Here is a 26,189-nt window from a genome sequence, read left to right as displayed (position 1 = left end):
ATGCTGACCTATATTTGCTATCTCTTACGTCATTTGGACTCTGGCGGATAGTTTTCTCATTGGCAATCTTACCACATATTCTGTTTTTCCTATTGACAATTATGTATAAGTTTTTCCTTACACCAAAAATACATGGCCTAATACAAAATAGAGAGCCCTGAAATGTCTCACATGCTAAATCGAGCATTACTGAATAATTTTTATATGTAATTATAGACAACCTTAAGTAATGTCTAAGATAACTGCACATGTCAAAAAATATGTTATTGCAATTCATAGTGCCCTGCCGGTTAAAAATTCATTGTACTGGAACAAAATGCTACTTCATCAATAAGTTGTCTTGGTGTAAACTATATAACAAATATCAAGTCAATATCGTCAGGCATGACAAAAAAGAAAAAAATAAATGTTAACACATAGATATGTCTCGCCTATTTGTAATTTTGATAATGCAAATATTGAAATTAACATAGCAATACTTTATCATTTTAGTTGTGCAAATATTCAAAGTCAATGAACCATGATGGAAGGTTCATGGCTAAACAATCTCCATAAAAATGAGATGTGCCAATGCTAATACAACTGCTACGAAATACCATTGCCTTATCATAAGTACTTCCATTTAAACAAACCTAAACACAAACATTAACTTGTAAACTATGTGAATGTTTCAAAATCAATGAACCATCATGAGAGGGTGGGTCTTCATAATCTCCATGGAAACAAATACTTGCAAATGCCAATAAATTTGCATACCAAATATCATTGATGTATCAGTAGCGGTTTATCTAAAACTGATCTAATCACAAACTAATACATGTAAAATAATTAAAAGTTTCAAAGTCAATGGACCATGCATGAGGGGGTGGGGACAAATATTCTCATTAGAATTAAGATGTGCAAATGCTTATACAGTAAAACTGTAAACCAATTAAAATTGGCCTACCACTAATGGTTCCTTTTGAACTGACCTAATCACAAACTAATACATGTAAACTATTCAGTGGTTGTCGTTTATTAGTGTGATACATAACTGTTTTTCATTCATTTTCTTAACATGAATTAGATCGATAGTTCTTGTTTGAATTGTTTTACATTTGTCATTTCAGGGCCTTCTATGGCTGACTATGATATGGGCTTTGCTCATTGTTGAAGGCCGTACGGTGACCTAAAGTTGTTAATTTTCTTGTCATTTGGTCTCATGTGAAGAATTGTCTCATTGGCAATCACACAACATCTTCTTTTTATAAGTAAAAGATTAAAAGTCAATAGACCATATTTGAGGGGGTGCCCCGGCTGAATAAACTCCATGGCAATGAGATATGTATGCCAAAGCTTTAAACAAATGCATACTTAATATAATTGACCTACATGTAACGTTGTACACTAGTGGTTCACTATAAACTAGACCCAATCACAAACTAATACATTATTGACAGCGCCGCCACCGTCACCGGAAACAGCATACATATGTCCCGCTTTTTGACTCTGTTAAGGCGAGACAAAATCAGATTATTAACAATGATTAAAGTGATTTTTTTCCAAGAACCATAATTACTCTGCACAAAACTCACACCTGTCAACATTTCAAAATGCCCATGGGGGTTTTATGTGGAAGATGGCTCTTACATTCCTACAAAACCTTTAAATGGCCATTAAAATTTATTTCAACGTTGTTTTCTTTTGCTTCTTCATATTATTACAAACCTATAGCCATGGCAAAATTGATTGTTTTGTTTTAAATTGTGGACAAAATTGTCTTTCAAAATGTTTATTTGGGAAAATTCATGGGGGAAGTCTTCCCCAATTAGTGACAGTTGACAGGTATGAAAATCAACAGACCTGAACAAAATTTGAACTTTGTCTGTAACTTGTCATTATAAAACTATATACCAATTATCAAATCAATATCTTTAAGCACAATGAACTAGAGGCTCTCAAGAGCCTGTGTCACTCACCTTGGTCTATGTGCATATTAAACAATGGACACAGATAAATTCATGACAAATTGTGTTTTGGTGATGGTGATGTGTTTGTAGATCTTACTTAAACTTTACTGAACATTCTTGTTGCTACAATTATCTATATCTATAATTAACTTGGCCCAGTAATTACAGTGGAAAAAAATTTCAAAAAATTTACAAAAATTTATGAAAATTGTTAAAAATTTACTATAAAGGGCAATAACTCCATAAGGGGTCATTTGAAAATTTTGGTCATGTTTAACTTAATTGTAGATGTTTCTTTGCTGAACATTATTGAGGTTTACCACTGTTTACAGTTTATCTCTATCTATAATAATATTCAAGATAATAACCAAAAACTGCAAAATTTTATTTAAAATTACTAATTTGTGGGCAGAAACTCAACAACGGGTTACAAGTCTGATTTGCTCTAAATGCTTTGGTTTCAGAGATATAAGCCAAAATCTACATGTCACCCCTATATACTATTTTTAGCCATGGTGGCCATCTTGGTTGGTTGGCCGGGTCATGCAACACATTTTTTAAACTAGGTACCCAAATGATGATTGTGGCCAAGTTGAGTTAAATTTGGCCCAGTAGTTTCAGAGGAGAAGATTTTTTTAAAAGAATACTAAAATTATTGAAAAATGGTTAAAAATTGACTATAAAGGGCAATAACACCTTAAGGGGTCACATGACAATTTTAGTAATGTCTGACTTTTTTGTAGTTCTTATTTTGCTGAACATTATTGCTGTTTAAAGCTTATCTCTATCCATAACAATATTCAAGATAATAACCAAAAACTGCAAAAATTTCCTTAAAATTACTAATTTGGGGGCAGCAACCCAACAACGGGTTACAAGTCTGATTTGTCTGAAAATTTCAGGGCAGATAGATCTTGACCTAAAAGACAATTTTACCCCATGTCAGATTTGCTCTAAATGCTTTGGTTTCAGAGTTACTGTGGATTCATTTATTTTCGTGGGTATCAATTTTCGTGGATAGTGAAAAAAAGGCGTTTCGTGGTATACGTAAATTCGTGGATCGCTGATAACAAAAAAAAAAAAAAAAAAAATTCAGATACATAATTTGTTGATTTGTTTTTGATTTAGGAGATCATATAACCTCCTTGGTTTAATCAATAATAAAACAAACAAAAAAGAAGGAATTCATTGAAAAAGTTTTGAATTGTCAAAATCCTCGCTAGGTCATTTTAGGTTAAAGTGTTCATTGAAAATTTCTATTACAATAACGGTCAAAGACAACTAATTATTTGTTTGTTTTACAATTTATAAATGCTTGTCGGAATTCTATAAGGCAATCAAAACTTAATGATTGAAAGCTCATTTCCCTAATCACGATATAATAAACAGTCATATAAGTAAAAGGTGTGAAAATAAATGTTCCTGTCATAAACAATATTACCTACGGGCAATATCCCCGTACTTAATCCTATTGATTTTCAATCACTAGTAAACCAAAGTATGACACGGTAATTAACAACTTGCAGTCATTTTCCATGAACAGTTTTAATCAATTCTAAAAAGTAAATTATCACTGATATTCGATATATTTATTATTGATTTAATTAAACTACTTGTATGTTCTTTCAATAAAAAACACGTGTTATGTTACAATGTTTATCGCCAGTCAACACTATACTAGAACTGCATAACATAACCGGAAATAAACATCCGACTCCATACACATTTATCGGGATTATTCTTCGTTGAATTCTTAAATTCGTGGTTCGCTGTGACCCACGAAACCCACGAAAATTGGCATACCACGAATAAAAATGAATCCACAGTATAAGCCAAAATCTACATTTTACCCCTATGTTCTATTTTTAGCCATGGCGGCCATCTTGGTTGGTTGGCCAGGTCACGCCACACATTTTTTAAACTAGATACCCAAATGATGATTGTGGCCAAGTTTAGTTTAATTTGGCCCAGTAGTTTCAGAGGAGAAGATTTTTGTAAAAGCTAACGACGGATAACGACGACGACGGAAGATGGACGCAAAGTGATGAGAAAAGCTCACTTGGACCTTCGGGCCAGGTGAGCTAAAAAAGTGTGGACATTTGATTGGACAGACGGACAGACAGACGGAGTGCAAACCTGGAGTCCCCTTCGACAAAAGCTGTAGATTATCACACTTAGGGTAAAACTGCCATAGGACAATTAACATCAATTTGAAAAAATATACATCTTTCAGTCTTGCCCGAAGTTCAGTGAACTATATTATATGGTTACCTTTTTTCTCATGTCTGTCTTTGAGTTTCTTCATTCCTGAAACAGGACAAACTGCCTAGATGTTTCATAATCTAAATATTTCTATAACTTAAACACAACATTGTACAACATAATTTTGTCATAAAGGTAAAGAAAAAAAATATTTATATCTCCTCATTTTTTTATCAATAATTTTACAAAATTGAAGATTGAACAAATTAAACACAACTGACGAACATGAAGAAAGAATTAATAACTTACTATTAGCAATTAAGGTTGATGGGGTGTCTAAATATTGGCCAATAGATTTTTTAATCTTATCTAAGACTTCTTTGTCAATAAACTTTCAAAATTTAGTATAACAAGAGTGCACAAGCTGAAATGTCTCGCCTTCTATACTAATCATTGATATTATGTTGATAGTCCTAGGTATAAAGCTAAGCTTTATTACAACTGTCACATAAACCTATCATTAACCAAGATAACTAAACAAAGACCAATGAACCTTGAAAATGAGGTCAAGGTCAGATGAAACATGCCAGGCAGATATGTACAGCTAACAATGCTTCTATACAACATATATAGTTGACCCATTACTTATAGTTTAAGAAAAATAGACCAAAACACAAAAACTTAACACTGTGCAATGAACCGCGAAAATGAGGTCACGGTCAAAGTAAACCTGCGCGACTGACATAAAGATCATAAAATATTTCCATACACCAAATATAGTTGACCTATGGTATATAGTATTAGATAAAAAGCCCAAAACTCAAAAACTGAACTTTGACCACTGAACCATGAAAATGAGGTCAGGGTCACATGACATTTGCCCGCTAGACATGCACACCTTACAATCATTCCATACAACAAATATAGTAGACCTATTGCATATAGTATGAGATAACAGACCAAAACACAAAAATTTAACTATAACCACTGAACCATGAAAATGAGGTCAAGGTCAGATGACACCTGCCAGTTGGACATGTACACATTACAGTCCTTCCATACACCGAATAAACTAACCCTATTGCTAATAGTATCTGAGATATGGACTTGACCACCAAAACTTAACCTTGTTCACTGATCCATGAAATGAGATCGAGGTCAAGTGAAAACTGTCTGACAGACATGAGGACCTTGCAAGGTACGCACATATCAAATATAGTTATCCTATTACTGATAATAAGAGAGAATTCAACATTACAAAAAAATTGAACTTTTTTTTCAAGTGGTGACTGAACCATGAAAATGAGGTCAAGGACATTGGACATGTGACTGACGGAAACTTCGTAACATGAAACATCTATATATACAAAGTATGAAGCATCCAGGTCTTCCACCTTCTAAAATATAAAGCTTTTAAGAAGTGAGCTAACGCCGCCGCCGCTGCCGCCGGATCACTATCCCTTTGTCGAGCTTTCTGCAACAAAAGTTGCAGGCTCAACAAAAACTGGAAGTTAGGGACCATATTTTTTCATTAAATACATTGAAATTTAAGAAATCACAGTGATTTTATAAGTGTAACATTGGGGTATCTTATTTTTTTAACCCTGATTGAGCAAACATCAAACAATTCATATTTTACTAAATTCAATGAGGTGATTTCTTTTCAAAATATCTCAAAAATATCAAATAGAATAAGGGGGTCACCATGGTCACAGGCCTTATTTCTTAAAAAAAACAACAAAAAAAAAAACATCATGAACATGCTTGTCCTATCAAATTCAATATAATTATTTGTCCTTGATTTTAAACGGACTTTTTAAATATAGTTTAATACCAGTTATTCAATAGTTCCTATCTCTTTTCTGATTTAGCAATATGTTTGTTTCCAACATTTGAGCATTCCTTTTACACTTAAACATATATCATGTATATAGATGAAAACTTTTTTTCATAGAATTGTATACTTTTTTCTAGCATATTATGTGACTAATTTAATAGGAGGTAGCACTGACTGCCTGAGAGGAGACCCACTTCAGTTATGCTTCAGTGATCCCCTAAATAATCAACCAAATTTTCAACGTAAAAAAGGGGAGGTCTGTAACAATTGTGAAATATATTGGAATCATCTAAGTAAATCAGGTACAATATTAATTACAGGATCTGTTATAATTACCTATTTGACACAATTGCATTTCTTGATCTGACAATTCTGTCTTCTCCATTTTAGAAGCAACATCCTCATATTTTCCGTGATTTAGAGCTTCAAGAAGGTGTGTGTATGCATCTCCACCTTTGCGAATCAATTTGTTGTATAAAAGTCTATTACTTTCCTGTTGAGTGAGTGAAGAATTACAAATTTCCTCTTTTTCTTCAGTACTTAAAACATCAGACTGATACAGGTGGTCAGCTATGTCTGTTTTGGAGTCAACACCATGGACAAACATCATGTAATTCTTTTGTAGTTTGACTTTGTGTTCATTCAACTCTGAAATATAAGAAAGGTATGAATGAAATATTCTAGCTCTCCCTCTTTCACACACATAATTCTTTTTCCAACTGTGATTGGCTGTTTTGTTAAAGTTACTACATTAAATATCAATTGTGGGAGTATTTTTTTGTGTTTGAAATATTGGTTTTATTCCAATACACAGAACAAAAAAACTGTACCAAGAGTGCATAATACGTAATAAATAGAATTACATTATATATGTATATATATCAAATTAGACATGTAATGCATGTTAGACAATGAATGAACAAAACAGTATTTTTAAGATTAAAAGGCGGAAGATAGCAAGGGGATATTCAATACTCATTAGGCTGAGAGTCTAACAATGCCATAGTGAACTGGAGGCTCTTAAGAGTCTGTGTCACTCAACTGGAGCTATGCGAAACATGAAAAATGACCTTTCTCCAACATTACAGTAGACTACAATTTAATACATGACTGAAATCGCTTTCTTGTTGACCTTGTATTGCTGATATTTTGTTTATTGTTTTAGTTACTCCCTATATACTATCGATTCCAAAATTGAAATAAATGTCAAGAACTTAAAAGTTAGTAAACAAGAATGTGTCCCAAGTATACGGATGCCCCACTCGCATAATCATTTTCCATGTTCAATGGACCGTGAAATTGTATAAAAATCTTATTTGGCTGAAAATTAGAAAGATCATATTATAAGGAACATATGTACTGAGTTTCAAGTGGATTGGACTTCAGCTTCATTAAAAACTACCTTGACCAAAAACTTTAACTTGAAACTTGCACTATCATTTTCCATGTTCAATGGACCATGAAATTGGGGTCAAAAGTCTAATTTGGCTTTAAAATTAGAAAGATTATATTATAAGGAACATGTGTACTAAGTTTTAAGTTGTTTGGACTTCAGCTTCATCAAAAACTACTTTGACCAAAAATTTTAACCTGAAGCGGGACGAACGGACGAACGGACAGACAAATGGACAGACGGTACAACAGACGGACGGACTTACAGACCAGAAAACATAATGCCACTCTACTATCGTAGGTGGGGCCCCAACATTGTCTTTTATAAGCATGATAAGGGGTCAGCCAATGCTTTCTGTCATATTGGCATTCTCATATAATACCAATCATTTTTTAGGATAACAATTTCTATTTATCTCTTAAAGTTTTCAAGATAAGAGGCAACTATTCTGAAATTCTAAATAAATTTGTCTTTAAAGGGCAAAAACTCCCATAAGCAATTATCTAATAGCTACGGTCATGTATGAATTTTTGTTGACCTTGAATATCTGATAATTTTTGCTGTTCACAGTATCTACTTTTCTGTTTTTTTTTTCAAGATTATGGACAAACACTGGTGAATAAGTTTTCAGACATATAATTCTTTTGTATATATATATATATATAGGCCTTTTATTGTTGATAATTTTTGTTGTTTAAAAATTCTTCTCATCTAACATGTATAATTATCTATAATAGTGTTCAAGATAAAAGGCAAAAATTTACAAATAATTCAAATATTAAATTTGAAGGGCAATAACTCCTGTAAGGAGTCACCTAGGGGTTTGAATCTCATTGGTTTTTTTTGTAGGTCTTATATATCTAATTATTTTTGCTGTTTGCAATTTCTACTTTTCTAATATAGTCATGATAATTTTTCAAATAGAAGGCAGAAAGGAGTAGGTTCAGTAAGACCCTTTTTTGGCCCCAAAATATAGCAGTTTTACAAAATTGTGAAAATGTAATCTTTTAGCTATTTACTGGAAAGTAGAATGCTTCTGCTTCATAAATATGGGCTGTTTTTGACAATACAATGCACAAATATCGGGTACTAGCATCATAAAGTCATGCTAAATTACTGAAATCTTCACAATTTTAGCATTTTAGCTAAATTTTAGATGGTTTCCGTCTTATATGAAAGTGGCCGCATTCGTGTTCATTCATAATATTGAAATCTAAGTTGTATTTGATGATAATACATAACATATATAAAGGTTGAGGATGAACACGGATGCGGCCACTTTCATTTTTGACAAAAACCATCTGAAAAGTGACGTTTTTTGGCATATTTGGTATTTTTTTCATATTTAAGCTTGAATCGGAGCGCTTTAAATGACTAAATAAGTCAAAATCTTTCACATACACGAATTGAATCAATTTAAATAGACACTTAAGTGTTTAAAAAGTGTCCAAGATCTTTCTTTAGATGAACCTGAAATTTGAGGCCAAAATCGGCCCTTACCGGACCTATACTTCTTTTAAAATAAGATTAATAAAAGAACAGAGTTCCAATGTGCCCCGCTTGGCACATATTTTATATTTCCAAGGGGCATAACTCTTTTAAAAAAGTCGATTGTCAACCATTATAGTACTTGTCTGAAATATTGCTGATATTAACCTATAGTATAAGTTTTACTTGAAGATGATATTTTATATTTTGAAAGTATTATGAATCATTCTCCAAATGATGAGGTTCAAAAATCTTTATTTGAAAAAAAAACTTGAACTAGAAAATTGTAGACAAAAGAAAGTTGAAGGCTTGCTGCTTAGATCCCGAGCTAACTGGCATGAGAATGGTGAAAAGTGTACAAATTATTTTTCTAAATTAGAAAAGAAAAATTTTATTTAGAAAACCATAACAGAACTTATTGATGATGAAGGTCAGCATATTTCAGAGCAATCAAAAATTCTGATGGAACAACAAAATTTCTATAAAAATTTGTACTCAAGCAAAAAATTAGATTGCAATGATACATCATTTTTTAATCATAACATTAAGCTTACAGAAGAACAAAGTGATCTTTGTGAAGGAAATTTAACTTTTAAAGAATGTGCTGAATCTTTAAAATTTATGACCAATGGTAAAAGTCCTGGTTCTGATGGGTATTCTGTAGATTTTTATGAATGTTTTTGGAAAGATATTGGCCCTTTTGTCTTTGGATCTCTTCACTTTGGATATGCGGGGGGTAAATTTTCTGATTTTCAGTATCAAAGTATAATAACTTGCATTCCTAAAGAGGGAAAAGACAGACAGTATATTAGTAACTGGCGTCCTAATAGTCTTTTGAATACTGATATGAAAATAGTTTATGCTGTTATAGCTAATAGACTTAAACCCATTTTACCATTTATCATAAGTGACACACAAAAAGGTTTCATTAAAGACAGATTTATGGGTGAGAACACCCGCCTTTTATATGATTTGATGCACTATCTTGAGGAAAATAATAAGACAGGTCTTTTATTACTTGTTGATTTTGAAAAGGCATTTGATTCCTTCGAATGGTTATTTTTAAAAAATACTTTGAAAAGCTTTAATTTTGGGCCTTCTTTTTGTAGATGGTTTGAAACTTTATACTCAGGGGCTTCAAGTTGTGTTATAAATAATGGACACATGTCTAAGTTTTTTCATTTAGAAAGAGGTTGCAGACAAGGAGATCCTCTTTCTCCCTATTTATTTATTATTGGGGTTGAATTATTATCTTTGAAATCAAAAGGTAATCCTGACATAAGGGGAATTACTATCAATGATAATGAATCACTTTTAAGCATGTACGCAGATGACACATTCCTTATGTTAGATGGAAGGGAAATATCGTTGAGGGAAACACTTTCATGCTTTGAATCTTTTTATAAAATTTCAGGTTTGAAAATAAATGCTTCAAAGACAAAAGCACTATGGGTTGGAAGTAAAAAATATTCTGATCTTATTTTATGTCCCGACTTAAAACTTCATTGGTCACATTCAAATTTTAAACTTTTGGGGATTGAATTTTCTTTAGATTTAAGCTGCATCACAGAAATTAATTTTGCTAAGAAAATTAAAGAGGTCTCTGCAATTCTGAAGAGCTGGCAACATCGAAAACTTACAATATTAGGAAAAATTACAGTAATTAAATCAGTTGCTCTTTCAAAATTGGTCCATTTATTGACTGCATTACCAAGTCTATCACACTCCAGGTTAACAGAGCTCACTTCATTATTTTATGATTTCATATGGAATGGAAAACCAGACAGAATTAAGCGAAACACACTTGTTGGTGATATTTCACAAGGTGGACTTAATATGGTACATCTTCATTCATTTAATATCTATTTGAAAATTAGTTGGATAAAAAGACTGCTGGCAAACCCTAGCGGTGGCTGGCAGCAGTTGTTACTGGCAGACCTTATGCAGTATGGGGGTGAAAGGGTTTTAAATCTTCAGAAAGAAAAGCTGATTGAGATTGCTAAAATATGTAAAAATTCATTCTGGAAGGATGTTTTACTATGCTTTTCCGCTGCAAAACCTATTACTGAGATTTCTGTCAGTGACATTTTATCCTTAGATATTTTGAACTTTTCTTCTTTGGATGATTTCCCATATTACATTCAATGGGAAAAGGGGAATGTGCAGTCAGTAAGTGACCTTATTAATCGTGAAAATATGATTTTTTATAAATTTGAGCAATTTCAAGAAAAAATACAAACCAACAATTTTATTAAATATTATGGTTTGATATCAAAAATCCCTAACGCTATGAAAAAATACCTTAAAGAATTCTGTCTAAATCAAGATTTAGATAAGTCTAACACTGGTGATACTTTCTTAAAAAAAATCAGGTGTAATGTGAAAGCCAAATTTGTATATAAAAACTTAGTAGATGAAGTTATTCAACTACCAACAATTAAATTTTTGAAATGGGCAGAGCTGTTAGTTATTGATACTACAAAATGGTCAGAGTATTTCATGATAACAAAAAAGTCTTGTAGAGATGCTTATTTAAAAACCTTTCAATATAAATTTTTGCATAGAATTATAGCAACTAATACCTTTTTGTACACAAGAGTGCACATGCTGAAATGTCTCGCCTTCTATACTAATCATTGATATTATGTTGATAGTCCTAAGTAAAAAGCTAAGCTTTAAAACAACTGTACCATAAACTTAACATTAACCAAGATAACTAAACAAAGACCAATGAACCTTGAAAATGAGGTCAAGGTCAGATGAACCATGCCAGGCAGACATGTACAGCTAACAATGCTTCTATACAACATATATAGTTGACCTATTACATATAGTTTGGAAAAATAGACCAAAACACAAAAACTTAACACTGTGCAATGAACCGTGAAAATGAGGTCACGGTCAAATAAAACCTGCGCGACTGACATAAAGATCATTAAATATTTCCATACACCAAATATAGTTGACCTATGGCATATAGTATTAGATAAAAAGACCAAAACTCAAAAACTTAACTTTGACCACTGAACCATGAAAATGAGGTCAAGGTCACATGACATCTGCCCGCTAGACATGTACACCTTACAATCATTCCATACAACAAATATAGTAGACCTATTGCATATAGTATGAGAACAACAGACCAAAACACAAAAATTGAACTATAACCACTGAACCATGAAAATGAGGTCAAGGTCAGATGACACCTGCCAGTTAGACATGTACACCTTACAGTCCTTCCATACACCGAATATACTAGCCCTATTGCTTATAGTATCTGAGATATGGACTTGACCACCAAAACTTAACCTTGTTCACTGATCCATGAAATGAGGTCGAGGTCAAGTGAAAACTGTCTGACAGACATGAGGACCTTGCAAGGTACGCACATATCAAATATAGTTATCCTATTACTTATAATAAGAGAGAATTCAACATTACAAAAAATTTTAACTTTTTTTTCAAGTGGTCACTGAACCATGAAAATGAGGTCAAGGACATTGGACATGTGACTGACGGAAACTTCGTAACATGAAGCATCCAGGTCTTCCATCTTCTAAAATATAAAGCTTTTAAGAAGTTAGCTAACGCCGCCGCCGTAGCCGCCGCCACCGCCGGATCACTATCCCTATGTCGAGCTTTCTGCAACAAAAGTTGCAGGCTCGACAAAAATCAAATTAAAAGATACCAAGTTATGTACTTTTTGTAAACTTGGAGAAGAAACCATTGAACATCTGTTTTTTGAATGCCCAATAACTTTTCAATTGTGGCAGTCTTTTTCCAATATTGTGAAACTTTGTTTTGTAAATTTTGATATCAACAAAGAGAATGTGTTTCTTGGTTGCAAACATGAGAGTTTATCATTGAATCTGCTAATCATAATTACAAAGAATTATATATACAAATGTAAATTAAGTGAAACAAAACCAAATATGATTGAGTTAAAGAATAAAATAAAGAAATACCAATTTCTTGAAAATCATATTGCAAAGAAAAATGATTAAGTCCAAGTTTGTGAAAAATTTTGGTCTCCTTTACATGTAATATTTAACTAAGTGTTGTTTTCATATTATCTATGTTTAGTTTAGAGAAAAGAAATAATTTATAAATTATGAGCAAATTTATTTCTTTAAAAAAATTGTATTAAAAAGAAAGTCATGATACATGTTGTAACAAAACAGATGAGTGAAAGTATTAGTGTTGTATGTGAGTAAGTCAGAGAGAGAGAGGAGAAAAAATCAAATATAATTTATATGTAACCTAAAATATTTTTATTGTTAAACATTAATTAGTCAGAGATTCTTTTTGTATATTGCTATTTTTTTTTTTTTTTTTTTTTTTTTTTTTTTTCTTCTTATATATTCTGTATTTACCCCTTGATACCATTGTCAGGTGGTAGTGTAATGGGGTGTGTAAAATTCTGACTATTGAAAAAAAAAAAAAGATAAAAAAAAAAAAAAAAAAAAAAAGTTTTATAAAAATCTAGCAAAATTGTACGTGTGAGAGCACTAGCGAGGCAATTTTCCATAAATGTAATATTTACAAGGGGCATAACTTAAAAAAAAAAGTAGATCAACCACCATTATAGAACTTGTCCAAGATATTGTATAAGTTTTATAACTAGAGGCTCTAAAGAGCCTGTGTCGCTCACCTTGGTCTATGTGCATACATTGTATTCAACAACATGAACAAAGGACACGCTCCAACACTGTAGACGGGAATAGAATTCATGACAAAAGTCTGTTTTGTTGATCTTGTATTGCGGACAATTTAGCCAATTTAGTATCTCTCTATCTTCTTTAGTTTTTGCTCAAAACACAAAAAGAGGAAAAAAATCCTCATTTAAGGGCAATCACTCCTATTGATAAAGAGCAGGGATGATTCCAGGTGTTTTCAAATGGGTCCCTTGAACATCAAATTGGGAATTTTTATTCTAATTGGGGAATTTTTCAAGCATAAAATCTAAGACGAAATAACATTATTTTCCTGAAAAACGGAAAATGTATATTATTAAGTTTAACCTGTACACTGATGTTCATGTAAGTTGTAACATTTTGAATAATTCTGGATGGGCTACTGTTATTACATGAATATCATTGAACATGATGCACTAGTCTATCATCTTAGCTATAGTTACCTAGGCCTATTACAAAAACATATATTTCAGCTAACATAAAGCACTGAAAAAATCATTCATCGGGTATTTTTTCAACAGCAGGTCATCTCTATAAATTTACCTTAATTCAAATGGATTTCAAATTGAACTGGTCAATTGTCGAATTCAGAAAAGCAATTACAAAAGTTCATATACTTAATTGATAAGATATCTAAAGCATTGAATAAGTGTTCTTTAAAATTATTTGGATCATCTTCAAAACTTTTGAAATAGTTCAATAATGATATCGTATTTCATGAATGGTCTATCATCAACATTATTTTCAAAAAATGCTCAAACTTTTGTCTTTTGAGGAAATAATTTCTTTTACAAAACAAGTTTTCATCATATTATATAACCGGCTCTGCTGGACGATCTGCTTTTACGAGATCGGCGTCCATTAAACCTTATCCATCAATGTTATATCAAAATTTGAATTTGCTCTCTGCCGAGGTCTGCTTTGACACCCATTTTTATCAACCTGCTGGGCGATCTGCTTTTACAAGATCCAATACTCCCATAACATATTAATCAATTGTATTCGGCTGCTAAAATTGTTTCCCACATGTTGACATAATTAAATCGTTGTTACTAAGATGCGATCGTAAACAGCATTCTTTTTCCGGATTTTAAAACGTTTTGACAACAAACTATGAAAAATTATAGTTGCCTTAATCGGTTACAGAAACTTTTCCGGGAATATCTATTTTATTTTATTTTCCTGAATTGGGAATTCATTTTCATATACATTTTTTTGGGGCCGCTGGCCAATTTAAGGGCCTAAACTATATAGTGGAATCATCTCTGAAGAGTGACAGTCTACTAAACTATATCAGCAACATTTGACCTGTTAGTAGATCGTGACTCGCTGATCATTTTTGTGATTATCTTTATCTATTATAATTTTCTATCATACATTTTATATGGCAAAAGCAAAAAAAAAAGAAGGTGAAAATCGTTTTTAAAGGGCAATAACTCCAATAAGGAGTCGTCTGACCATTGCCTCCCTATTGTCTTACTTGTAGATGATGTTTTGCTGATCATTTTTGCCTAGCTTACTTTCTATCTGTCTATTATAATTTTAAGATATAAGGCAAAAATGCAAAAAAATGTCAAAATCATCATCAAAAGACAATAACCATGATAACTCTAATAAATAGTCGATTGACGATTTCGACCATGTTGACATTTTAGTCAGTCAGAGCTCAGACATAAATAAGTCTGAATCTGCTTTTGACTCATAGACCCATCCCTAGATTTTCCATGCAGTTCAACTTTTTCCATGATAAAATGATGGAAAATGATGGAAATTGCGTTTTTTTCCATGAATTTCCATGGAATTTCATGGAAAAATAATCCATCTCAGATGGAAAACTTATATGTGTTACTTATTTCATCATTTTCCATGATAAGATGGAAAACTTTCCATGGAATTCCATGGAAAAATACTTTTTGGATGGAAAATGGGATGGAAAGTAGACTAATAAAACTTTGTAGATGGAAAAGAGGATGGAAAGTGGACTTAGAATATTTTTGAGATGGAAAAGAGGATGGAATCTTGACTTAGAATATTTTTAACATGGAAAAATTATAGAATCTTAACTTAGAATATTTTTGAGATGGATAGTCATGGAAAAAATGTACACAAATTACATACATTAATTCTTTATCATCAATTAGACTGTGAAAGAAATGTAAAGTGCCATCTGGTTTTCATTGGTCTTTGTGTAGAAGACAAGAAGTGATATGACCATACAGTGTGAGGCCAAATGTAGGGTAGAACATGAATTTATACATTTTTGTGCAATTATTATTACTTTAAACATAAAAATGGTAAATAAACAATAAATGGATAATCTTTTATTAAAATATATATAAAATATCCAAGATATAGGTAAATAACAGTATTCAATTGGGGCTCTTTTAAAAGAAATCAGATAACTCCTCATACATCCCCCAACACATTGAAAATTTGAACTTGCAACGGATATGCAGGCAACAAACAAAGATGTCTTCTCTCCTGAACAAAATGCAAAATTTATATTGGATTTAGATTAAATAGTTCCAAATAGTTCTTGACATCGAATAGTGCAGAATTATTCTCTGATGACTTGCATTGACTGTTGGACTTAGGAACATATTTTTTGGTAAGTACACTGAATTAGATTCTACCATTTTGAGTGTGTGCAAGCTCCTTTAGTTCAACATAACAACATCATGAAAACACCTATAGTAGATTTTTCACTTAAAATTATAATGATTGGGTAATAAGACAAGACAAACTGTATATGGTGTATTATAATAACTAATAATCCACTAATGAAGTAATTTGGTTATAAAATTTAAGATCCGTTGAAATTGTTTGCAAATGAGAAATAGATCCATTAAAGAAAAAAAAAGTGTATCTTTACAGCAAACTGCAGATCAACACTAAGTTCTAAATATATATGGAAAATACCAATGAAGACATTTATATACAATAATTATGAAAAAATATTATTTAGGACAAAGACTAAAGTGGTTTACCATTATTAATAATGTCATTATTTAAAGAATATCTCTTTATTTATAACAGAAAAATTATTTTTAGGTATCACGAGGAAGAAATAAAATGGTTAATGCTGTTCTACGAGATGGATCTACTGAAGCCTGGTGTTGACATAAGTGACATTTATAACCTTAATTTCTTGATATAAAGGCAGTGCAAACATATACCAATATTGAAAGTTTTTGCTTGTTTATTGTATTTATCATAATACATCAAATGAGTTTGAATTAAAGGTTAAAATGATGGTTGAGTCTATTGCTTATTACTGACCATTGCAAGACTCAAAAGACCTTACCAAACCGAAAAAAGCATGGAACCTAGTTTGTTTTACCTTCATTATTACAGATACGGTTAAACAGGGTACATGTATATTGTCAAAAGGTTAATTTGGGCAATTCATTTTAAATGAAAACGATGGAAATATTTCCATGGAATTCCATGGAAAAAGAAATTATATGTAATATATTTCCATGGAATTCTATGGAAAAACGTCATGGAAAATATTTTCCATGGAATTCCATGGAAAATGTTTCAGATGGAAATATTATTAATTCCTTTTTTTCTCTTTTTATTTTCCATGGATTTCCATGGAAAACAGGTTCCAATACTCCATGGAATTCCATGAAGTTTTCCATGATAGATGATGGAAAATCTAGGGATGGGGAGGTCTAAATTTGTAAGTTTAAGGATAAGTCTCCCTTTAATGCAAAACAAAATACGACTTAAATAAATCAAAAACTGTTAAGCAAGAAATAATTGACCAGAATCAAAAAGTTGCAAATGTCGACTCCTACAAGTCGATAAGTTATCAAAATTGGTTAACTTCAAGACCCACGCATATTTATAAAAAGGTCATGCATCTAAATCAATTAATGACAACATTGAAAGACGATGCTTTGTCTTCTATAGAAAAATATGAATGAGAGTGTAAAAAAATCGGAGATAATGTTAATTAATCTTACAAAACAACCACCTGGAACCACACTAAATGAGGTAAAACATCTGTGTTTAGTAAGGATGTTCAATTAAATAATTAAATATAGATAGCTCAAGTCCTTGTGAACTCTCAGACAGGTTTTTGCTGTCATAGGTGGTGTACTTTGGCCACCAAGTAAAATTAAGTTTTTTCATCAACATAAATAGACCTAAAGTTTACAAGTCTGTCATTTTCTGACTTAAATAAGTCTTAAATTGAAAACACATTTTATAATAAATACATGTTTTGACTTCTTTAAGCCAAAAAAAAAATGAACTTGTTTATAAATGTCTGAGCTCTGACTGTTAGTAGAACCTGTCTTGCTGATCATTTTAAAATTCTCTGTATCTATTACAGTTTTCAAGATTGTGGGCAAAAATGAAACAAAATAGTAAAATTTGTCATTTAAGGGTAATAACCCCTATAAGTCATTTGACAGTTTTGACCTGTTTGGACAATTGCAATTGGTAGAGCTCAACACTCAAAAATGTTTTGCACTTGTCAGATTTTCTCTCTTTATAATGGTTTTCAAAATAATAGACAAAACTTGCATTTTACCCCCTTTGTTCTATTTTTAGCCATGTTGGCCATGTTGGTTGGCAGGCGGGGTCATCGGACATATTTTTGACACTAGATACCCCAATGATGATTGTGGCCAAATTTTGGCTAAATGACGGACGACGAATGCCATGTGATGAGAAAATCTCACTTAGTTCGAGCTAAAAAGCTGGCAAGAATTGAACCCGTGAGAGCGCTTACTAGGTCATTTTCCATATATTTAATATTTCCAAGGGCCAAAACTCTTTTAAAAAAAGTCGATCGTCCACCATTATAGAACTTGTCCGAGATATTGCTGATATTAACCTATAGTATAAGTTTTATAAAAATCTGTCAAGAATTGTACCTAACAAGACCATACATAAGAACACAGGCATGGACAGACACACTGACAGACTGACGCCCAGTATTTCCATGTTCCCCGCAACACGTAGGACTAAAATATCATAATTAAAATGCACACACATCGACGGCACTAGGCTGATGATTCTGAAAGTTGATTTTTGCGCTATATATATGGTACTGAACTAAATGTATGTAATACATATAGGTATTTTTCAAAAATTTATAAAAAGTACCTATAGCTGTGAAATAGACATATAAACATAAGATATTAGTAGGTTACACTCTGTAACGAATAACAAACTTGATACAGGAAGAAATGTCAATTATAACTATATATGTCAAGGGCAACTTTCAAATTAGAGATACAACCTGTTTCAGTATGCATATTGAGGACAGAGGGACGCTGAATGGAGATGATCTACAGAAGACAGCTTTTGACAAGAAATTAGATTTGTGATATACATGATACACTGCATGTATATGTATTTTGACATTCTTTATTTCAAGAATAATATTTTGTACTCTTGAGATTATTATTACCTCTTGGAATGCAAATACACATACCGGTAGTCGATAAGATATAATTAGAGCACTCAAATTCAAGCTATTAACAATTTCATTTAACCTAGTTGACCATTTTGTTGACCAGTGGTAGATCTGATGAACCTGTCAGTGATATTTACCTAAGTACTGCTAAGCCTACAAAATCCAAACTATTTAAAAGTGTTGATAATGACACCTTCTTTTCTTGAAGTTATTTTATATAAATCTGGATAATTTCATTTCTTAGATTAATTAAATGTCCATAGCATATATCTTTTTATCTTGTTTTTGTCCAATTCTGTAATTTCATACAACATTTTTTGTACTATTAGAGTTGAGATTTTTGACATCATGCATTCCGTCACCACAGTTAAGCTAAAGTAACCTAAACCGAAACTAGAACTGCATGTACTGACTGTAAAAACAACAGAATCCCTATACATTATAACCTAAGATCCCGAGCCAAAGTTTTGTTGAAGTTAATGCAGTAATTTAAGAGAAGATCTTTTAATAAACAGCTCCGCCATGAGCGCATGATACACCCGTCTAATTTTTTACAAATAAATTTCAATAACTTCTGAATGTCATTTGTGAAAAACTAAAGGGAGGTTGTCTGAATTGATATAAACCGGTCACTAAAGTTTAATGAAAACAGCTCAAAGCACTTTAAAGGTATCCAAAGAGAAACATAACGGGATCCATCGGGATCCCAATGAAATCCCGGTGAAATTGACCGTGTGCTTTTTTTTCAATTGTACTGAACAGTCTGACCCTAGAAAATACTGTCATAAATATGCGGCCACTAATTTATCCGCATGCACCCTGTGCCGATTAATTAAGTTTTCTTTTCATATATTCAGTAAAAACTGGCCTGTAATTAATATTTTTATGCGATACTCTTAATCTAAATATAATACCGTTACGGAGACAGATCAACTTCTGGTCGATATAATATGGGGCGAGATTTGTCACTTTGACGTTAGTGTACAGGTAAAAACGTCATCAACATCTGATTACGCTGATTTATGGAGGACCAAGATGAATCCGATGCAGTTGTTTTCAGATAAGTTCATTAATATATTAATTTAACACGTGTTTATGTGTATAAAATGATTATAAATATAATTTATTGAGGAACTATGATTTTTATGGTTTTTATTTGACCAAATCAACACCAGAAAGTCTGAAAGCATAAACTGAAAATATATTTATTTTTAACATATATACAATGAATAAACTTGTTGTCACATACAGGCATAACTGGTAGGTATTTAAAAATTTAATTCATTTGTGTGAATGTTTATTTGGTGAAAATAATAAGTCGCTAGTTTTTTTATCTTCAGGGGATAAAAAAGGGGGAGGGTAATTAAATTTGATTTCAAATGGCTTCCAATCTACTGTATAAACATGCAATAATATTTTTATTGAATTTGTTGCTTCAAAACCTATTGAACAAATGATTCTTTGTGGATTCTTTTTTTATATTTTAGGGGATTTAATGATATTTTTAAATGGAGCTGCCAACAGATTGCATGCAGATATTCCAGTTACCTAAATTTCATACCTGCCAACTTTTGAAAATGCCCATGGGGGTTTTAGCGCGCGACAACAATTTCAAAGGTTACAATTCTACGGACGGCTATTTTGCACTGCTGTTTTGTGGTCTAGAAAAAGTGTCATATTTGTAAGATGAGCTTACATGCCTTTTTCTTAAGTTTATTTGCATAATTCTAGTTATTATATCAGCAGAAAATAAATATGAACATGTAGCTGTAAGACCAGGAATTATTTTCATGTGTAAGGGTACTAAATAGTTGTTGATTTTTCCAATTTAAAATTATACACAAAGAAGGACCTTTATCAGGTTGGAAACAACACCTAGGGATACCCCCTCAATGTTAGGACATTAAAAACCACTTTTTAAGTACAAATGAGCACACATTCATATTATTTGAAGAAACTTTTCCTAAAGAACTATACATCTTATGATCTATCTGGTATTATATGGTCAACACATGTCCAAGAACTTTGATATGTTATTGGCCTTATATCTTCTTTATTATTCAAAATAATTGGACCCTTCATTTAGAAAAGTTGTTCTTAATATAATGTCAGAATTTCCCATTTTTAAGTTAATAAATTTACATTTTTCTATTTTATTTTTTTACAAGAGTAAAATGACCCCTTGATTAAGGGTAGTCCCCTCATTTAAAGGATTTCTCATGTTGATATTTAGGGGGGGGGGGTCCATGTGAAAAATAATGAATAGTACATTAAACCTTAAATGATTTGGTAATTTAATTGAATACATAAATAAAATTTTGTTACAGCAAGTGTAATGTCAATAAATTAGTGAATAAACTACTTTTTATTATCTTCATGGTAATACTGCATCATTGAAGTTTGTCAATCAGCCATGCTTTTATTCTTATTCTGTGTAAGAACCTCCTTGCAGTTGAAAAATCATTTGCCATGTTCACGATTTTACAATTTGACCAACAAACAGAGAAATACAACACAAGTTCAATATCTAGCATGTTAAAATAATCTTGAGAGAAAACGTTTTTGATTGGCTGATTAATTTGATCATGAGAAACATACAATTTGATTGGCTGAACACGATTGTCCTCCATTGGACACAGTTCAAAATCGGGAACAACAATATTTTTCGTGTAGATTTTCACCAAATCGTGTTTTAGAGGGTTTTTCAGGAACACGATCGTGCAATCGTGACAAAGGGTCAAAATCGTGTAGTACACGCCTAAATCGTGAAAGTTGGCAGGTATGAAATTTATTCGACAATACTAGTTGAAAGTACAGAGACAGCAAATTAATCCCAGTATATTTCCACTGCGATTTACATCGGGATCCCGCTTCTTATACGGGAATTCTGAAATTTTATCCCAGTATATTTACATCGGGATCGGATCCCGCTTCTTTTGCGGGAATCCCGAAGATTTATCCCAGTGGAATTAGGTGTGATCTCAATATCCCAGTGGGATCCCAGTATATTTCCTCCGGTATTTACATTGGGATTCCCCCTTCTTTTGCGGGAATCCCGAAATTTTATCCCGGTGGAATAAGGTGGGATCTCAATTTGATATATTTTGTTTTGGGATTGTCTGAAAACTAGAAAATCACCCCTTTTTTATGAATAAAATCCCATAACTCGGAAGTGTAAAATCTAAAATTTATAAAAATTGAAAGGGAGCTTACATCGATAGATATATATAAACAATTCTTCAAAGTTTCATGAGAACTGCTGAAAGCATTTTTGAGTTATTGTACGAAATTACAAATTAACTGGAAAATCCCCCTTTTTTTAATGAATAAAACTCCATTACTCAGAAACATAAAATCTATAACTCATATAAATCAAAAGGGAGCCTATGTCAATAGATATAAACAATATATAGGCCCTTGATAGCTTACTCTTTGGTGTGAGCCAAGGCTTCGTGTTGAAAGCCAAACTTTGACCAATAATTGTTTACTTTTAAAACATTGTGACTTGGATGGAGAGTAGTCTCATTGGCACTCATACCACATTTGTTTATTTATATAAATATACATAGATATAGATAGCTTCTCAGCAACCGCATTTTATTTTCTAACTTTGTTTGATTTCATATTATTGATTAAAAAAATGTGTTCATCATTATTCATTTTGAGCTGTTTATAAAGAAGTTTTTTTTTGTGTGGAAAGAAACAGTCAGCAATATCATGAATATGGTCTACACTTGATTAACTTTCAATTTTGTCATTTTGTTTTCCCTTTTGATAGCTTAATACGCCTGGTACATTGGTAACACATCTCTAGCTTGGGGGTTAAATTGAAGGTCACATGAATACGGATTCAATGTAGACCCTTTTGGTCCAAGTACACAGTTATTTCGTAGTGCATTTCTTTTAGACAATAAATGAAAATTAAAAAAATCCCACCTGCGCTTTCTCAATAATATTTTTACAGTGTGTTGTACTACTTTTGGGACAAATTATATCAAAATTATAGAAAACTTCATCAGCTCTAACTCAAAATATTGACAATTTTATGTTAAGGGGGTCTTGAAATCTTTTAACAGCTTCCGAAGTGCTAATTTTTGACCTTTTTCAGCTGGACCTAATCACTACTTGACATTAATATTTATGACCCAAATTTTTTTACAGTGTCATTTCACCCCCCATCTTGCTATATGAGGCATAAAACATGGAGAAATAAATTTGGAAGGGGTATAACAAAAATTGGCAAGTAACACACTGTCCACAGTAAGGACTATATTCGTGGACAACGAAAATCAAAGGTCGATAACTGTGTACTCGGACCTTTTGGCCAGGTGAGCTGAAAATTGTAAATATTGTCAATAACTCTTTTAAGAAGTCATTTAAAAAATAAGGACCATGTTATTAACTGAGAGGTAGATTTTGTCTTCCTGATCTTTTTTGCTATTGAAAGTTGTCCCTATTTAGTCATGTTATTGTAGTTTTCAAGATAATAGACACAAATGAAACCAGATGCTCCGCAGGGCGCAGCTTTATACGACCGCAGAGGTTGAACCCTGAACGGTTGGGGCAAGTATGGACACAACATTCAAGCTGGATTCAGCTCTAAATTTGGATTGTGATTAAATAGTTGACACAGCATAGGTTTCTGACACAGAATGAATGTGGTCTAATGAACTTAAAAAAAATATGTTTGCCTTTGAACAATTCACTATGCTGTTGAATATTAATCCTCTCAAAAAAATGTTTGAAGAAATTTTCTTTTTATTTATGAAATCTGAAATGAAAAAAATTGACCCCCCAATTTTTTTTTCACATCCCCCTTTCCCTTATTTCAAAACTGATCTCAATTCAAATTTCTAATGAAGTTTGCAACAATAACTACTCATTTAAATACATCATAAAATATTAAAATGTAAAAAAAGTGCTTGTTATTACTGAATGGTAAAGATTGTTTTAATCTATCAGTTGGTAGTAAAAGTGAATATACATTGTATATTGTATAAAACAATGATTTAAGTTGATTCAACTACTATTCTGGACAAAGAAAGATAACTCCAATTGAAATCCAATTGGAATTTCTTGCTATTGCACAATATTGTGCAATTAGATATATTTCTTGCTATTGTGCAATACTGTGCAATTGAAAATATTTGCTATTGCACAATACTGTGCAATTGAAGATTTCTTGCTATTGCACAATACTGTGCAATTGAAGATTTCTTGCTATTGCTGAATACTGTGCAATTGAAAATTTTTTGCTATTGCACAATACTTAATATAATAATTTTGGATCCTGATTTGGACCAACTTGAAAACTGGGCCCATAATCAAAAATCTAAGTACATGTTTAGATTCAGCATATCAAAGAGGCCCAAGAATTCAATTTTTGTTAAAATCAAAATTAGTTTAATTTTGGACCCTTTGGACTTTAATGTAGACCAATTTTAAAACGGGACCAAAAATTAAGAATCTACATACACAGTTAGATTTGGCATATCAAAGAACCCCAATTATTCAATTTTTGATGAAATCAAACAAAGTTTAATTTTGGACCCCGATTTGGACCAACTTGAAAACTGGGCCAATAATAAAAAATCTAAGTACATTTTTAGATTCAGCATATCAAAGAACCCCAAGGATTCAATTTTAGTTATAATCAAACTAAGTTTAATTTTGGACCCTTTGGACCTTAATGTAGACCAATTTGAAAACGGGACCAAAAATTAAGAATCTACATACACAGTTAGATTCTGTATATCAAAGAACCCCAATTATTCAATTTTTGATGAAATCAAACAAAGTTTAATTTTGGACCCTTTGGGCCCTTTATTCCTAAACTGTTGGGACCAAAACTCCCAAAATCAATACCAACCTTCCTTTTGTGGTCATAAACATTGTGTTTAAATTTCATTGATTTCTATTTACTTAAACTAAAGTTATTGTGCAAAAACCAAGAATAATGCTTATTTGGGCCCTTTTTTGGCCCCTAATTCCTAAACTGTTGGAACCAAAACTCCCAAAATCAATCCCAACCTTTCTTTTGTGGTCATAAACCTTGTGTCAAAATTTCATAGATTTCTATTAACTTCAACTAAAGTTATAGTGCGAAAACCAAGAAAATGCTTATTTGGGCCCTTTTTGGCCCCTAATTCCTAAAATGTTGGGACCAAAACTCCCAAAATCAATCCCAACCTTCCTTTTGTGGTCATAAACCTTGTGTTAAAATTTCATAGATTTCTATTCACTTTTACTAAAGTTAGAGTGCGAAAACTAAAAGTATTCGGACGACGACGACGCCAACGTGATAGCAATATACGACGAAAATTTTTTCAAATTTTGCGGTCGTATAAAAAAAGTAATATTCTATCATTTAACATGTTTAAGGATAATAACTCTTATAAGAATTAGTCTAACTATTTTGATGTAAATGGACAGTAGGTATAGATCTCCACATTCTGAACATTTTTGACCACCTAGTTTTTATCTATTTACATTGTTTGTACATTGAAAATTGCTGATTAATTCATAGACACTAGACCATGACTTAGAGGCAGAGCTTCAATATAATTGTCAAACCGATTTTAACTAATAGTATTAATGAAACCTCATATTAAATATCAATGATCTATCACAAGTAGTTCCTAGTAAAAAGTAACTTGAATTTAGTGAACTATTTCAAAACGAGAGTGCAAACGCTGAAATGTCTCACCTGCTTTACTGACCATTGCTTTTATGTTGAAAGTCTTAAAGATAAAGATTTAACTAAAAGCATTACAGAAACTTCACATTTAAAAAAATCTATGACAATGAGGGGAAGGTCAAATAAATTGTAACAGACAAACATATATACACCTTTCAATTCTTCAATACACCATGTACACCAAATATAGCTGACCTATTGTTATAAGGACATTTTTTAAAACAGAGTCACCCTATACCAACCCCATTTTTCTAAAAAAAAAAAAAGTGTTAATGCTTAAAATCTTAATTAGAGGCTCTAAAGAGCCTGTGTCGCTCACCTTGGTCTATGTGCATATTAAACAAAGGACACAGATGGAGTCATGACATAATTGAGTTTTGGTGTTGGTGATGTGTTTGTATATATATATCTTACTTTATATTAAAAAATCTTGCTGCTTACAATTATCGCTCTAAAAAAAAATTATCCAGAAGTGACAGTGGAAAATATTTTTTA

General features: G+C 31.9%; 1 protein-coding gene across 1 annotated transcript in view; it reads right to left on the bottom strand.

Moving 5' to 3' along the window:
* LOC139527381 (uncharacterized) overlaps positions 1–26,189 on the bottom strand; it is an 81,684-nt gene that overhangs the window by 9,349 nt on the left and 46,146 nt on the right. The window contains exons 4-5 of the mRNA XM_071322794.1: positions 6,325–6,636; positions 4,221–4,256 (exon numbers count right to left, since the gene is read on the bottom strand). Of these exons, the coding sequence (XP_071178895.1) occupies positions 4,221–4,256; positions 6,325–6,636 (348 nt within the window). The remainder of the gene's footprint in view (positions 1–4,220; positions 4,257–6,324; positions 6,637–26,189) is intronic.

This window comes from Mytilus edulis, chromosome 6, assembly GCF_963676685.1.
Source record: "Mytilus edulis chromosome 6, xbMytEdul2.2, whole genome shotgun sequence".
NCBI classification, from domain to species: Eukaryota; Metazoa; Mollusca; class Bivalvia; order Mytilida; family Mytilidae; genus Mytilus; species Mytilus edulis.
Note: the sequence above shows the minus strand (reverse complement) of the source record. Positions and strands in the feature narration are given on the sequence as shown.